The sequence below is a fragment of the Passer domesticus genome, chromosome 4, assembly GCF_036417665.1.
Source record: "Passer domesticus isolate bPasDom1 chromosome 4, bPasDom1.hap1, whole genome shotgun sequence".
Classification (NCBI taxonomy): Eukaryota; Metazoa; Chordata; class Aves; order Passeriformes; family Passeridae; genus Passer; species Passer domesticus.
In genome coordinates this window covers 70906170-70923781 of record NC_087477.1, presented here as the reverse complement: position 1 = coordinate 70923781, position 17612 = coordinate 70906170, and the positions used below count along the sequence as shown (strand labels likewise).

General features: G+C 38.4%; 1 protein-coding gene across 4 annotated transcripts in view; it reads right to left on the bottom strand.

Annotated features, from left to right (window-relative positions):
• SLC2A9 (solute carrier family 2 member 9) overlaps positions 1-17612 on the bottom strand; it is a 99540-nt gene that overhangs the window by 57722 nt on the left and 24206 nt on the right. For all 4 annotated transcript variants that reach the window (XM_064418647.1, XM_064418646.1, XM_064418648.1 and 1 more), the window contains 3 exons: positions 12711-12871; positions 8819-8943; positions 7561-7706 (listed from right to left, as the gene is read on the bottom strand). In XM_064418647.1, coding sequence (XP_064274717.1) covers positions 7561-7706; positions 8819-8943; positions 12711-12871 — 432 coding nt within the window. The remainder of the gene's footprint in view (positions 1-7560; positions 7707-8818; positions 8944-12710; positions 12872-17612) is intronic.

Below are 17612 nucleotides of genomic sequence, written 5' to 3'. Positions count from 1 at the left end.
AAGGATTTCCATCTTCAAAATCACTGCCTCAAGGAATTCTTAATTGGTGTGTCTGGTAGCAGTTTGCAGGATGTGCAGGCAAACATCAAACACCTGCTGAAATTAGTGACTATCTGAATGAGCAGCAGTAATATTTTTTGCCTTCCTTCCTTCCTTCCTTCCTTCCTTCCTTCCTTCCTTCCTTCCTTCCTTCCTTCCTTCCTTCCTTCCTTCCTTCCTTCCTTCCTTCCTTCCTTCCTTCCTTCCTTCCTTCCTTCCTTCCTTCCTTCCTTCCTTCCTTCCTTCCTTCCTTCCTTCCTTCCTTCCTTCCTTCCTTCCTTCCTTCCTTCCTTCCTTCCTTCCTTCCTTCCTTCCTTCCTTCCTTCCTTCCTTCCTTCCTTCCTTCCTTCCTTCCTTCCTTCCTTCCTTCCTTCCTTCCTTCCTTCCTTCCTTCCTTCCTTCCTTCCTTCCTTCCTTCCTTCCTTCCTTCCTTCCTTCCTTCCTTCCTTCCTTCCTTCCTTCCTTCCTTCCTTCCTTCCTTTCCTTTCTTTCTTTCCTTTCTTTTTTCCTCTTTTTCTCTCTCTTTTCCTTCCTGAAATTCCTGAAATTCCTTCCTTCCTGAAATTCCTTTCTTTGTAAGGGTGTTTCTCTGAGTTATTCTTAGCGATATCATCCCCTTAAGGGATTTGAGCAGGCACTTATAAGCACCAGTGTGTCCCCTGTATCCTTAGCAGAAGTTTTAAAACACTCTTCAGGGAAGGCTTTAGATTTTCATTCAGAGTTTGCATTTTACTATGTGAATATAAAGCAGTTTTGCTTCTGTGTTTTTAAGAAATACTGAGCAAGCTCAGGAGTCCAGTGAATTGGCAGGGACCAGGGTAACCTGGAGTCACCTTTTGCAAGCCTGGCTCAACAGCAGAATGTTTTCCAGGAGTACTAGATCACCTCCTCAAACTCTTGCTCTAAACTGAGACAAATCCTGACCAAAACCCCCACAACTGGGAACCAGAGCTGATGAGAAAAATTCCTGTTATTCTTCCCAAGTCCTACACTCACCTTTCTCTTAAGAACTCATTAAGAACTAGCAATTCATATACTAAAATAGACTCCACAAAGCATCATGTTTCTACAGACACAAACAGCTCCACCATCATCCAGGTCATTAATGAAGATACTGAACAGGACTGCAACTCTGGGCCACACCACTAATTACTGGCTTCCAAACTGGACTTTGCTTCAGTTCACTATATTTTCAGAATATAACTAGGCAGAGTGAAGATGTTATGGGATTTTTTATTCTACGTAGACAGATGTTTGAAATTATTACAAAGAGGACACTTTAGGATTTCAAGTGATGCTGGAAAATGCTAAACTGGTGGAGGCATTTGTCCTACTCTAATGGAAAGTACAAACACCTTTTTATAATCTATAGCCAGCATAAGGCATCAGATGCTTTAATTTCCAACACTCTGCATGAAACTGTAAGAGTTCATCTGTCCCTTATTGCCACATGAGCTCTCTGTTCTTTACTCTGAAATTCCGACTTGTATTTTAAAGAATAATATCTTTAACTGTAGTCACTATAATGGCTCAAGGAGAAGATAAACATACAGAACAAAAGAGCTCGTAGAAAAATACTCAGAAACTGGTTGATTCATACTTTGTGTTATCATGGTAATGTGTCAGATTCATTTCAAGAGCATCTCCAACAGACCATTTTGCCATTGATGTCCACCTGCAGGCTTCAGGTCCCGAGAGCAATTTGGAATTGCTTTCTCTACTCATCTATAATTTACTGACAGATTTTAAGGAATCCTTGAATCTGAGTCAAGAGTCTTAGGAAGAAGGATCAGTTAAAAAAAAAAAAAAGAAAAGAAAAACAAAGCAAAATCATGCTGAAAATGAAGCTTTGACAGGGAAAATCAAAGCTTATTTTCAGAACAGCCTTCAACTGCACAGGCTGTACAACCTATTCCATCACTGTCTGTTTTTGTGCAAGTGAAGGAGTCCTTTTAAAAGACCTTGGTAGAGCAAAATGTAACATTCCTATATAAACTTTCCTAAACACACAGTTGTCTAGTGCATCAAATACATAATTTTAAGAAGTCTGGTAAAGAAAAAGAGAATGTAACACAGCATCTACAGAAGTTTTTAGTTTTATTACAACTATTCCTCAGCAAGGCTCACTTGTGTAAAAAATTAACTTGAAAGGGACTCATCACAAAGATGTTTCCTTACTAGACATCTGCTACAGTGTCTGTGGGGTTCATTGGTCCTTTTCCTGATTTAGCTCAATTTGCTGCAGAAATTGATATTGATATCAGCAACAGAATTTCTTTGCTAAAATAATGAGTTGTGGTGAGGGCATTTTGGCCTGTGTTATTGTGTATCACATACCTACTTCCAGATAAATACCTTTTTAAAAACAGTTATTCTGTAAAAATCTTTTTAAAATTGTAATTAGATTAATTCATGTGTCTTCTATGGCAAAGACAACATCCAGTTAATAAAGTTTGTAACTCTAACCATGTACACAAGATTTTCTCAATAAATTCCAAGTGCTTTTAAAGAAAGATTGAGAAGAATCTAAAAAAGACAGCATGTCATTTCAGAATAAATTCTAAACCTTCTCTGGTACACTTTGTTTCTGATGCTCTCATGCTTTGAGTGTTTCCCCAGCATGGGGTTACCCATAAGAGCTGTTTAACCCCGATTTTTCTCCTCAAGAAGCCACTTTCCAAATCCGAATGGAGAGATGAACACATCAGGAACTTAACCTTTTTTTTTTTTTTTTTTTTTTTTTTTTTTTTTTTTTTTTTTTTTCCCCTTGAAACACTAACCCAGCAATAGGATTCATTCAGGAAGTGCTCCCCTGGTGAGTCTTAGGATGCAGCAAAGTTTTTAGGGTGACATACTATCCACTAGGAAACAATGTAGTTAGGCAAGCTCCTGGGTGCAGGACCTAGAAACACTTGAAGTTTTAAAAGTAGGATTGCTGAAGTAAACAGAAAAAAAGATTCTATTTGTCCATTGGTGTAGCAATGGGAAGCAGCTGTTCAGTCAGAGAAGCAGCCAGAGCTGGGCAGCCACTGGGGCCAACTCCAGGGAAAACAGCAGCAGCTTGGCAAAGCCTGACACACCAGGCACAGGAAAAGGGGCTCAAAGCCGAGGTCTGAGGAAGGCATGGCAAAGGCAGCTGTTTCAGCTTTACCTGTCCTGAATAAATACACCCACTGTGAAACAGTTTATTCTCTCTGATATTGATATCCAGATACAAGAGATACTGAAAGTCAATGTATATTGAAAATAAGAACACTGGGGTACTGCAAATGTATTCAGAAACTAAATCCTCTATAATTTAGGGGGAGGTTAAAGCCCACCTTCATTAAACAACATGAAGACATAGAATAGACAGTCTGATAGTTTACAACGTCTGGAAGATGTTACCATGCTAAGGAAAACCTGTGGAGCAGGATTTCCCTGCAGGAGGAACTAGATGAGTTAGCTGGAGTGATACCTAAAGTTACATGGAATATGTCAGAATCAGGCCAGACAATATTTCCCCAAGACAGCAAGTGTAAATTTGAACTTTCAAAACTGAAGTTGACAGTGCGTTGGCCTTTGCTTTGTAAGAGCAATCTGTCAGGAAAAATAGGATGGGTGATTCAATTGCAGAATCACAGAAACAGAGAGAACAGAAATACCTGAAGGGCAGTGTTTGAAGAAGTGACAGGTCTAAGATCATTTGTCCTTATCTTATTATCTCTTTTTTTTTTCCCTTCAGTCAGATATATGGAAAGCTGCACATGCTGTACGGCCAAAAATGGCCTGAATTAAATAATTGTGTAGCCAGCAGCAATAATTCAGTGCCCACATTACGGCAGATAACATCATTGCACTCCTGTGGGCCTGCACCAAGTTATCACCTACAGATGCCATGGCTTCCTGAAGAATTAAGGACTCTGCCTTACAGAACACAAGATGCCAGCACGTGAAAATAAGCACAGCTCTCAGCAGATGGGGTGGTGGGGAGAAGCGAGCCACCAGCACATGAAGTCCTCGTGCTCCGTACTCTGGTCACCAGCCCACTTTACCATGGAGGAATTACCCAAACCTCAGGAATTTCCCAGACCTATAAGAATGAGAATCTTGAATAAAAAGATTCTGTGATTTGTTGGATGGGAGGCAATTGGGATTGTGGAAAGCAAGATTATCAAGTCACTGCAGCAGAGGATTGTTATCACAACTGGAACTTTTCTCACATAATCATTCTTGGTAAACACTGCATACTGAAGAAACATATTCTAAAATTAGTACCTTTGGAGGCAAATACAATAAAATTCTATATATCCAGAATAAAAAAAAAATTGCCTGTATTTAGGTCTTGAAATCTTTACTAGATTGTAAATTTTTTGATCCATTTTCTCTTTTATACTATAATTTTAAAATTGGACACAGTCATATTTGTCTAGTTCATGTCAATATGGCAGGACACAGAAAAGAATTAAATGCATTTCTACGATACTTCAGACAAAACATTCCCAGAAAAAATAGGAAATGTTTAATATAATTCTGTTTTTCTAAAATATTATTTCATTTGGGTTACCTGTATAATCTTGTTCTTCTAGGTTCTAATTTAAACCAGGAACTATTGGGGACAACAATTTACAGGGTGAGAAAGAGATTAAAGAGATTGCGTTACTAGAGGAGGTGAAATTTAATCTGAAACAAAGATCACAAGTGACAGAGGGAGGAGAGAGAAAGCACATTGTAGAAAGTGGTAAAAAAAAAAGAAACAGAAAGGTACTAAGGAACAAATAACACTTGATCAAAAGAATAATGAGAATAAATTGACAGAACTGGCATGAAAAGATATTAGAAGGAAATGAGAAGATTGTCAATCCTCAGCACTTCCAGTAGAAAGCTTGGGAAAGCTGAAGGAATAGGAAACAGCCAACCAGCCTTAAGCCAGTAACCCAGCCAGAGCTGACCAGTGCCCCTCAGCTCTGCACCTGGGGCTGCCCACATGCCTCCTGCTGCACCTTGGCCAATCTTGACAAAAGAAAGATTGCGGAAAAATCAATTTAGGACTCCTTAACATACTTGATACAAAAAGCAGTAAGAACTTTTAAATTGCCTCAAGTGATACTCATTGCTTTAGAGCTATTTTTATCAATAGCTCTAAACAATTTCACATTTAAAGAAACGCTTTTGCATTTGGTAACAGAGGAAATCATCACTTAGGTTGTTAATAAGTGCTTGTTAACACTGTGCCCCACAGCCAACATAAACACTTTCCTTTTCTGCAGAGAGAAGTCTACAGAACCACTTAAGGCAACAACCTCACATAATCCACATAAACGCATCAAGCTCCAATTTAAAATTTTAATTTTCTGCTCAAGTTACTTTAGCTGGGAGTCTGTTCCAAACATCACTCTGATGAATTTCAGCATGCAATTATTCACACAATATTTATAAAAATATCATTCTTTGTAGCCATATTATCTTTGAGATTAAGTCACTCTATTCCTTCTTTCTTGTGTTAACAAGGTGCAGTCAGTTCCTGTCCCTTCCCTCTGCTTACTTGACCACACAAGCAATATTGCTGTTACCTCCTCTTACAAGAAGGACCTCAGTAATGCTGACAGCCATTCTTATATCCATCCCTTTTTCAAAGAGTCTCTTCCAAGCAAGACAGTCATTTCTGTTTGTGTCCCTCCTTTCTTCAAAACCATCAATGCTCAGATCAATGGTTAACAACCTCTTAGATATTTGCTTACATTCCAAGTAACAGACACATAACAGATCTCAGCAGAAACCTTATGAAACCATGAAAGAAGACAAGTATTTGGAAGTGGTATTATTTAAAACAAATTCTGATAAGAAATAAACAACTACAGTGCAGCAAAATAAAAACTACCTCCCACTGAAAGAGTTTCAATGGGAGCCCCACAAACCCAATGGGAAAAAAATTCCTGGCTTGACTCAAACCAAGAGAAATTAAAAGAAAAAAAAACCCACCCACATACCCAACTAGAATATTCAAGCTGCCTCCAATAAATTGGCTGGAAATATTGTGATCCACATCAGGAAAAACTTTGTTGCTTTTACATGCTGATATTACCCATCTTGAGAAAACTAATTCTGTAGATAAAGCATTTTTTCTTACATAATGTCTGTCTTTAATGGTGCTATGTTAATTAACTTCACACTAAAGCAGGTTGTAGAAGAAGAAACACTACCTCCATAATGTGGTAGCAGCAACAACAGTGATGAAAGGAAGCCAAGAAGACAAATAAAACCAGCAATAATGAGCTGAAATCAAGGAATAAGAATTTGCGTGACACCTCATCTTTAAAAGTGCATGCATGTTTCAAAATCCCAAATTAAAAAAAACTCCTGCTGCATAAGGGCTGCCATACTCTAAGGAACCAAACTGGCCTCTTGACGTTTCATACACTTGTTTGTAATAGACTTGCTTCAAAGGTAAGAGAAGGGACATCTGTTGAAGCCACACAATAAGAGCCATTTAAAGTTTTTTCCTAAAATCTGTTGCTTTGGATGGGCAGGGGAAAAATCTGTCCTTCAATAAAGGGTAAATTGAATCAAATAATTTGCCTTCAGGAGAGCTGAACAGAATAAAGGGAAAGAACAGGAAAGCTGGTCAGGGAAAAAAAAAAAAAGTGTCAGGGATGGTGGTATCATGTATTTACAAAGGAGTTGCCTTTGGGTGGACAGAGAAGGAAAAGCTCCTCTCACTTTCCAACTCCTTACTACTTTTTCTGGCTGAACAGAAGGGATTCTGTGTTCAAGTTTTACTGTGAGAGGATTGCAGACCTTTCCTCCACACTGTCTTGAAGAATCATCTCTGAATGGAAAGCACCTGGTCAGCTCAGATGGCCAGTGTGGTTCCTTCCAACCTTACCCATTGTGTGACTCTGTATTTTCAATTTCCAGCCTGAACAAAACTCGAGTTCATTTATTCAGAGTGATGATGACATCCAGTGGCCACCAAGTTAATCTCAGCCTATGACAGCAACACAACCTCTTATGTGAATAAATAATCTTTCCATAAAGGTGTGTGTTAACTCTGCTCTTCTATCAGTTAGTCTAAAAGCTGGGCAAGTAAGGATTGCATTAAAAGGAACACTATAATCACTAAGCAAGAGTCTTCCTATTCAGGTTGTCATCATAACTCTAATCAAGCCTTTCTCAGCTCTATCTCACATTGAAAAAGTACAGATCAAAAATATAAAAACTCTTAAGCATTTCTATGATGTCCAAAGAAACTGGAAACCAGCAAAAAAGATGTACATCAAGAGAGGGGGAGAAGAACATCTGCATATGGACACACACAAGCCACTCAAGCTGTTGAACCTGCTGGCTACATCTACCAAACTTAGCCATGCTTTTAGTATGTGCTTGTAGAAGACATGGAGGAAACGGCTTTTCAAAGCGCTTCAAAACACAGAATAAATATTTCTGTTTTCCACTTTTGTGAAGAATCCAGTCAAAATATGAAAATACGACACTTAGAGCATGCTTGTGTTCTTTGATAGAAAAGGTTTGTTAAATACTTACTTGCCCAAATATTTCTGGCAGCCCCAAAACTTGACCAGTGAAAACACCAATGCAAATGAAGATTGCTGTGACCTGACCCAATGAACCACGGATTTCCTTAGGAGATATTTCACTCAAATACATGGGAAGGGCACTTAATGAAATGCCTACAAAAGAAGAACAAAACCCATATCTTAAATCAAAACATATTTATTATTCCAGGTTTGCAACAAATTTCTATTGAAAGGAGCCTGACTGATAATCTGCTCACAAGGGTGGCATAAAAACTTGCAAGGAACAGAATTGTATCTATCCATACATATAATGAATTATTTTCCCTGCATGTCTAATTACTCTCACACCATTTAATCACTATGGGATTGATTATCTGTTACAGATCTACAGTAATGTGTGTAGGCTGCTTTTTGATGTGGAGCACCAAAGGTTACTCAGAGATGAGAATCTCCAGGAGAACAGATTTTATGTTTTAAATTTGCTCATCCCAAAGCAAGCAAAATCGAGTTAGCACTGGTGTGGGTAAGAGAAAAAAATCCCAGTGCATCAGTCAGAGCAGACATTGTCAGATGAAGTATTTTTACTGTAAATAGTATTAACAGATGTTCCTCTCAATACAGGCTTATAGCTGCAAAGAACTCTTTAAAACAGGCATAAAATAAGAGTTGGAAGGCTGTTTAAAGCCAGGAACAGAACAAACAAACGCATGACCCTGGTCAGTACAATGGCAAAGTTTGCATAGCTTCAGAAGTTTAGTTTCTTGATGGTAATCTGGGATAAAAATTAACATAAATCCTTCCTTCTAGCTGCAAGATTATTCTGGTGATGCTGTGCCCCCATGGTTTACTTTCAAACTGGGAAGAACATATTGCCAGAACAATTGATGAGGTACCAAACCTTCCCTAGTCCTGCAGGTATTAACATGGGATCCAACTGCTAAACACAGCTAAAACAGTGTTAATAGCAGAATACGCTCTCCCGATCAAGTGATTTTCATGGCATGGAAACAAATACACTCTACCACAGCTGGAAGAGGAAAGGTGGGGAAACAACAGTGTTGTTAGCAGTGGTGAGCATCCATGAGTGTCTCCTCCAGACATCAGATCCTCCAGCCCTTAGTGTGCCATTTTGTCCCAGTGAAATCAGCGTGGCTACTGCTAGTCCCTGGAATACCTCTTTGATGTAAAGCAAATTCTAATGGGGGAAGAGGGGACAGTGTGTGCTCAGCACAAGCATTTCAGATGGGCACAGTGTGACAGCTTACCTGCATCCACACCCATGATAATGCGGCCCAGTATGAGCATTTCAAACGACCCAGCCAGCAAGGACAGGGACATCAACAGTGCAGCTGCCACTGCAAACACGTTGTTGAGCACCAATGTGCATTTCCTAAAAGGCAAAGATGGTTTAGGTAGAAACCAGCATCATGGCAGCTAAATCTAGTTGTATTAGAAGCACACTAAGATATTATTCTTAAATATCTATAAATAAAAAGTGCCTAACAAACACTGCCTCTGAGATGTGTAGAGTTATGAAAAACAGCACTATACCCACATGGTTCAGTTTCAAACCTACACCACAGTTTAAAAGAAAACATAACATAGATAACTAAAGAGCTGTACTTCAAAAGCACAGCAGGGAGTCAACTTATGCATCCTAAAACCCAAGTGCCAGGCCTAGGCTCTGTACATGAATATCAATAAGCATACTCTGAAAAGATGTCCGTGTGGAGAACCCAAAGAATATACTTCAAACAGCAATAAGCTGATATAACTACAGGCCCTTTAATGATAGAGTTTTTGACACTTCAAGAACTTCCCAACTGTGACATCATCTGTGTCATTATAATTCATCCTTAAATTCTCCATTAAAACTGTACATTGAGGAAAATTACTTCCTACTTGTAGAGTTAGGAAAAACATTTGGGCTCATTCAAGTAATAAATATTTTTTTCTAAAAATTGTTTGATTAATCAAAATACAAGTCTACATATTTCTTCCCCACTTTAAAATTATTTCATTCTATAACAGTTAAATAAAACATTAGGTTTTCTTCAAATAAAAGAAATACTCTTTTTGGCAAATTATTGCTTTGTTAAAAAGTACAAACCAAATCACAAAAATATATTTTAAATTTTTCAAAACATCCAATTTTCTCATTTGCCAACAGCTTAATTCATTTTAGTTGTCATCTTTCAGAACTTTCTGCTCAAGTTTGAGGGATAAATTAAAAAGAAGAGGAGTGACCAGGAAGGCTGTCTATCCTTTTCCTTTTTAGAGCAGGTGACAAACTGTCAATATGTAAGTATTAACAGGAAATTTCACCCCCATTGAAAAAGTCACCCAACTTCTCACAACAGATGCATATGTTTTTGAAAGGAAATATTTCTAACATTCGTATTTTTAATCCTGCTTCCTGCTTTCTAGTGAGTTTTGAACACTGAATGAATAACATGGCTTGAAGATAGAAAAATGAGAAACAATTAATTTAAAGTCTGTACAACACAACCATCAGACTGATAACTGTAACTGTTTAGAACAGATTTTTCAGATGAATATATACTCTGAGATGGCTGAAGTGATACAAATAATGACAAAAATGGAAAGAAATGTTCATTGAAGTCAAACAAATCTTATACATTCATCTGAAGATACTGCTTTTTTTCTCCTTTAATTTAAATAAAAACGATAAAATACATATTTTTTGAGAAACAGTTGGCCAGCAAACCTTTATCCTATGCAGCTGAGAAGAGAAAAGCACAGCCTAACTAAGCATTATAAAAACAAAGACTTTGGCAGTATGAAAAGGAAATTAAAACGAGAAAACACTCTATTTAGGATGTTACTATGGAGAGCAGTGCCTGTGGCAAGGCTTTGGAAGCGTTGGGGCTGCAGGGGTGGCTTCTGTGGGGAGATGGAGCAAGAGTGTTACAAGATCATGGGAGGAGAGGGAGATCCAGGCCTGGGCAGGGACATCCCCAGGGGGATTGTTGTCCATGGGGACCCAGGCTGGAGCACAGGAGGAGTGAGGAGCAAGGAGTGGCACAGAGGAGTGGCTGCACACTAACCCCGAGTCCCTGCACTCTCCTTTCTCTCACCCAAGGCACTGAGTGTGACCACTGGCTGTGGTACCAAGAGCAAGGAGAGGAGCCTGGTGTGATGCTCAGCCTCTCCCTCCTCCCAGGGAGACCCTAGAAGTGACCTAAACAATCCCTTGAGCACATTGGTTTGGGTGCTCAGGACAAACAGCAGCAGACCCTCTCCATTAGAAGAGGGTAATTTAAGTTACAAAGAGTCAAAGCCACATCTGAACTTGGGAATTATGTTTATGTGGATGAAGGCTCCCTTTCAAAAAATTACTCTACATGTCTCTTGAAGTAAATAGGGCCTAGCAATCCAGTAATTTGGAATTTATGTTTTTAACCTTACAGCAATATGATTCAAAAGTGTTCTTTTAAAGTCATACATTATTTCTGACTAGTGCTTTTAATCCCCCTTAGCTCATTATTCTGTGTCAGTGTAAATGGAGCTCAGCTTCATCATAGATACAACCCTCCAACCTACACTTGAGCAATTTCACAGCAAAGTATTTTATTGTTCTGTCAACATTCCACTGTGTGCTCCTCAATTACCATAATGACGTGTCAGTCTGGGTTCCTAGACCAGACAAACACTCTGCAGGGTGAGCAGCAAAATCAAGATCCACTCTTTGGTGAGCTGCCTTTATTCACAGAGCCCCTTCCCATTTCTGCTCCATCACTCACCCCCTGCATCTGTAACAGAGCTGTTTCCATGGCTTAATGGAGATAAACACAACAAACAGGGGCAGAGCCTGCAAGTGTAAAGGCCTGCCCTGGAAACCTGACCAGCTCCAGTGGAAGGGTATCTATGACAGAGATCAGCCACCATTTTAACAACTTTAACAATTTAACAATTTTAACAAGCTGTTCTACTCTTCGCTGAAAATTCTAACCTTCTGTGTACCCATTTTTACTTCACTTTATTTTAATAAAGACTCAACAATTTTCTGAGAATTAATCAGTCTGAGTCAGGCACGGTTCCATATTTCTAACAAGTATGTTAAAGCCAAATGTATGATTTGGCAGAAGAAATTGAAAACCTAAAAAAATAAATAATGTAACTATGGAAAATATTTAAAAATTGAAAATCAAGTGCTGAAGTGACAAAATAAATTTATGAAGAATGGGTAACAGCTAAGAATACTGATTTGCTGTAAGCATGATATCGAAGAACCTGAAAATACACTCTTTGAGATGCAAAATGAGATATGAAAAATAGACCTAGGAAAGTCCAATCTAATGGAAATAATAAAGACATAAAACAGGAAGGTAAGAACACTGGAGGTTTACACTTATACTTAAGCTTCAGTGATGATGTTCTCCTGTGATTTAACTGACTAAAAGATATAAAATAATATTGAATTTACAATTAAGAAAAATCCAAATAAGCAGTTATGATGAATGCTACAGTGGTGGGGGTTTTTCCCATGCCCTTCTAAATATCAATAAATTATAAATGACCTTTCAAATTCTATTTGAAAGACTATATGACACAAAAATTTGACAGAAATACCTATTTAGTACCTGCAGCAAAAATGCAAGCACACACTAACACAAACATTCCTAAAATACTTATATTCTCTATGGTCAAGACTTGGTCAAATACTGCATTGTACAGAATGGATGCCACACCCCCTTCTTGGGGAAGGCCATACAGGAACTTCATCCAAGTCCAGTTCTTCAAACTGCAATTTCAGCTGACACAAGGATTGAAAAAAGAGTAAAATTTTATTACCATATAACAACAAATGCTGTTAAGAAGCAAATGAGATATGTTGATATCTTTGTTTTTTTACAGTAAGATGCTCAGTAAACTCATGAAACGAGATTCTGCCAGTCCTTTGTGAAATCATTTTTATTTTATGTATTTTCCTTTGGCATACTTGACAAGACACACTCCTTGAGATCTCAACCCACTGCCCATTCAGAGCAAATGGCTTTTGTGGCTCAAATGATGCACAGTAAGTTTTCAGAATTTAAAGATTTGTTTTGCTTTGTTTTTTAATAAAAGTAAAAACTTCTAGAGAGAGTAAGTGAGAAACTACTTTAGAAAATGCAAGTCTTCTAAAGCACTTACCTTCCAAAGAACTTCACAATTGGGGTTACAATAATGGCACCCACAAGGCCACCAATGGCAAAAATGGAAACTGTTATGGACCAGAGGAGTGTCAGCGTGCCTTCATCCACTGAGAAGCCATATCTCCTCTCCCAAGTTTCATTGTAAAACTTCTTGATATACTGAAAGAAAACACACAATAAAAATATGTGGGGAAAACCCCCAACATTTTAGGAATACAACTGAGAGAAGCGAATTAGAAACCCAGAAAATCCCCAGTAGCTTTCTTGCAGGAATCACTCTTGCTCTTCTGTCTCCCTCCTCCAAAAAATGAGGCCTCATTTATAGATAAAACTGCAATAAAACAAACTGAATCAGTTTATAGCTATAACTGCAAGGCAGTACCAAACCAGATGGGGAAAAAATTCCACAGGTAGACAAGAATGTCCAGGACGAGATCATCCTTTAGCCTTTAACATGCCAAAGTTTACATTCTTCCTCTGGTTTCCTCACATGACCACAACAACTGGATTTTGAAGGATGCCTTCTAACAACTTCCCTTCCCTGATGTTTAATTAGACTAAGTTCTTAACCTTTTATAAGGCAAAGATGTCATAGCTCCAGGAGAGTGTTTTAACAGTCTCTGTTTGCCTGCAGAGACATCTCCTTTTTATTTTCTCTTTAGTCAAGCTTCCTTGTTTTTATGTTGCTCTTGTTTCAAAACCAAGGAATTGCACTGTGGTGCCTGATGCTCTGGTGAGGATACAGCACCAGGAAGTTGCAGTCCCTACAGCAGAAGGCACAACACAGTTGGGAAAAGCTCTCAAGCTCTACAATATCAAAAGTTTAATCTTATATCTTTAATTACTTCTTCCCAGTTTCTTCTCAGCATAATAAGCCATTACATTTTCCCTGTTCAAACTAGAAATTTCAAACTTTACCTAAAGTCTGACCTTGGACACACAAAATATTCTATTTGAGGGTTTTTTTCATCACCTCTCCATCTACAAAATACCTAAGAAAGGTGACAGTAGAATGTACAATGTCTTGTCTTCCATCTATCAAATTTGTAGTAAACTTCCTGTGCCCTGAATTAAAAAGAGAACAGGGTTATTTCTCCCATCCTATCTTGAATGTTTCTAAACAGACAGGGAAAAAAATTAAAACCATTTTAAAAATAAAAATAAAAAAGATAAGTAATTTTTGGAGCTTGAATAATTTAGAAGTCTCAGAATAAGATTCCAAATTAATCTGCCATTAAATAAAGCAGTAACACCTTAGTTCTTTAACACCAATACTCAGATTATATTTAGATTCAGACATCTTCTTGTCTATTCAAAATTAATTTCTGGTAGTAATGATTACTAAGAGAAAACACTTTTAGAACACTATTAGCATTTCTTGTTAATGATAATGGCTAAAAATAGTATGTAAATTACTCTCTGCTTGTGTTATGACTAATTTTCTCAGCATAGCTTAATTATTTACAAGGAGACATCAAATAACTGCATATATTCAGGAAAAGAAAGTACAAACTAAAACACTCGCTAGTAACAGATAGATGGATGTTCTGACATGTACTAGCACCTCTCTCTGCACTTCCATTGCCAATAAGTAGGAAGTTAATAAAACACAGAGGTTTTCAGAAGATGCACATGAAACAAAACAAACCTGGTATAACAAATCCACTGGATTTGAATCCATTAAATTGTGTGTAAAAGCTCCCTTGGGGGTTTTGATCAGGTGTCTCAATAACACTAAAAGCATAAACCTGTATACAAAAATTTTAGCCTGTAAACAAAGCCTACAAAAATGGTGGCTGACTGATATCAGTATCTTATTTTCTCATCTGCCTCAGTTCATTATTTTAGTAGTGCTGGGAGGAGAAAGAAAAGAGGAATATAAGGAATATATAAAGTTTTATATATACAAATTTAATGGGTATATTTTAAAAACAAAACAAATATTTTCCTCGTCATACCCATAGCTACAGAGGTCATTCACACACAGTGACAACTGCAGAACCAGCTGTCACAGCAGGCTGTGTGTTTGTGCCACAGGAACCCAGAGCTGCAGCCTCCTGCAGGACGAGGGCAAGGGCTGCAGAGCAGAAAGTAGCAGCGACTTTGCTTCCCTCACAGAGCACAAAGCACATCATTGTTTCACAATCAGTCCATGAAATGAACTGTAGAAATGCAGCTCAGAAAAAGACAGAATCTTGTATTCAATTAAGTCTTTTGTCTTCCTATTGCCAAATGCTCCCATATGTTTTTAATAAATTCTGGTGACTCTTTGAACAAGCCCATGGAAACTTGTACTTCTGGGTTTCTCAGGGAATCATACCTGTGATGGGCCATGCTCTTTCCCACAGAACTACAGGGAACTGAGTGGGAAGAAATCTCAGCTCTGAACAGAGTATGTGCAGCTTATTTCCCCCTTGCAACAATCTGCAAGTTAGACTAATTCTGCCTCACAAGATGACCTGAAGTAAAGCCCACCAATGGGAACTGTAGGCGAATTCCCCTGTGGTTTGATGAGCTGACACAATCTGTGGCTCTGAAAGAAAAGGGGACACAAGAATTTACATATAGTTCTTCAACACTTCAGTCTTAAATTAATTTCCTTCACTCCCTCAGCTCCTGCTGACATCCAGTTCAAGAATCCTGGAAACATTCTGTGTTGTAGTCAACTGTTGTAATCAGACATTTTTTCACTACTTCTCAAAGGATTATACAGTCCTCCTCTAAGGCTGCAGAACTTCAGCATCAAGAGAGATTGCACTGAAGTAAGCAGGGGCAGAAGATACCCTGCATCCTATGGAAAGAAGGACAGTCTGACAATGTCAGCAGTAAGCTGAATGTCACCACAAGAAATTATTCTTCCTACCAAGTTTATAAAAGAAATGCAGCTTACAACTTTTAGGAATTACTGCACTCCCGGTATAACCTCTTACAAGGCTGCTTTTAGCTACAGCTACAAGATGCTCAGCTTTGGTGTTTCTCAGTCATCTCACATCAGTATTCCCAAAGGGTCACCTTGCAGCAGACATTGTGTCATACACAGGAGAAAAGAGATGGGGCAGAGGTTCCTTTTCTTGTGCTGCAAGAAGCACAGCTTTGATATGGCTCACTATTCCCCACCATGGCTATGACCTCAGCCTTTGCTCTTCCCTTCAACCTGGTCACTGCAGCTCCAGGGACAGGGACAGGGAAGTGGTCCTGAAATGGATGACACACAGCAGTGCTGGAGCTGGAGAGAGTGCCAGAGGACAGAGTGCTATTTTCTTCTTGAACTACACAGCTTCCTTGTCATAGGACTACTCCATAGCCCTAGCTAAAGTATGGCTTAACATGAATAAGAGAGTTATGAAGTTTCTCACTCAAACACTGAACACCAAGGGAGACTTTGTGCATACCTGTAATGGTATGGCCAAAGCCATCAGCAGAGTGCCCAGTTTCAGCACAAAAGCCACACTAAAGATTTCAAACAAAACCAGACAATCCTGGAAGTGTCATTAAGCACAAAACCTGGAATTTAGCATTTTTCACAGGGTTGCATCTTCAACCTCCCCACCCACACCACTGTAATCTATTGCATGAATCAAAGAGAACTTTCTGAGTGCTGTCAAGGAGCACATCCCATCATCCTTTCTCTCCCTTACAGAAACTGAAATTGACAGAAAGCTCTAACTACCAGGACAGTCCATTTTTAAATGGTACTTAAAAGTTTAGAAATTGGCTCATTCTCACTGCTCTGTTGACAGCCCCAAGGCAGTGCAGGAAGGATTTTTCCATCAGGACAATCAATACTATTGCTCACAGAATTACAGCTTCTTGCTGACTTTTTCTAAGCCGTTTTTATCCTCTGATGACTGCAAGGTGAATTGATGACTGGACATGTCATGGTAACACCCAGTTTATCCAGCCTTGAATAACCAGTATATAATCACACGAACTTGAAGAAAACTCACAGAAGTTATGAAGCAAGCAATTAAAGATTTCTATAAGCCGAGTCGCTTCCTACTTCTTTGGGTCAACAGTTTACCAAATAAAATCCACGTATAGAACATAAATTTTACAAAATGCTTCTTTTGTTATTTGCATAAATATTGCATCCACCTTTAACATTAAAAATCTTTTTAGGCGGAAATCTAGCCACATATTTTAATAGGAGATTTTCATAAAAGAAGGAGCTTAGTTTTGGAAAGGAACTGTATTGAGATGGATTTTCTGCAGTTAATTCCCAATATTTACTAGCTACTTTTCAAAATAGTATTGTTTGCATCTCCACTGAATTGCTTCCTGCTGTGCTTGACTGAATTGAGGGTCACTAGACAGCCAGTGTAAAAACAAAGTGTCCAGATTTCCATTTGTAATAACTGATATTTTAATGAAATCCCCAGAATTTTGTATATTGATTTTATAGTGCTCTATTCATCAAATCTATCCCACATGTTGCAGCCAATAGACGAAGAAGTTTAGAATTCAGAACCAAACAAGATATCACAACAAAACACAGAAGTTGAGACCCATTATTTAAGAGGAAACCAGAGGCATTATTTATAATATCAGTACTGTGGGAATGAAATGTGCAACCCTCTGGAATTGGATCACATGAACAGAAGTTGCTGAACATGTGCATGCAGCCACTGAATACTCACCAGTCTGATATTAAAAATATTTTATCACATAAAAGTGTGCAAGAAGAGTCATGCTTAGCCTGGACCTGGGAGAATGAGAAGCAAAGCATGTGCACCCATTCATCTCAACAGCAGCATTTAGCTCTCTGACAGTTACTGAATTTATGTGAAAACCTCACAGGAAGCAGAAAGAATGTTTTGGGCAAAACAACGTTACTATACGAGATTTAATCCCCTCCTACTATGTAATCAGGAAGACTATAAAGGCAGGATGCTGAGGAGAC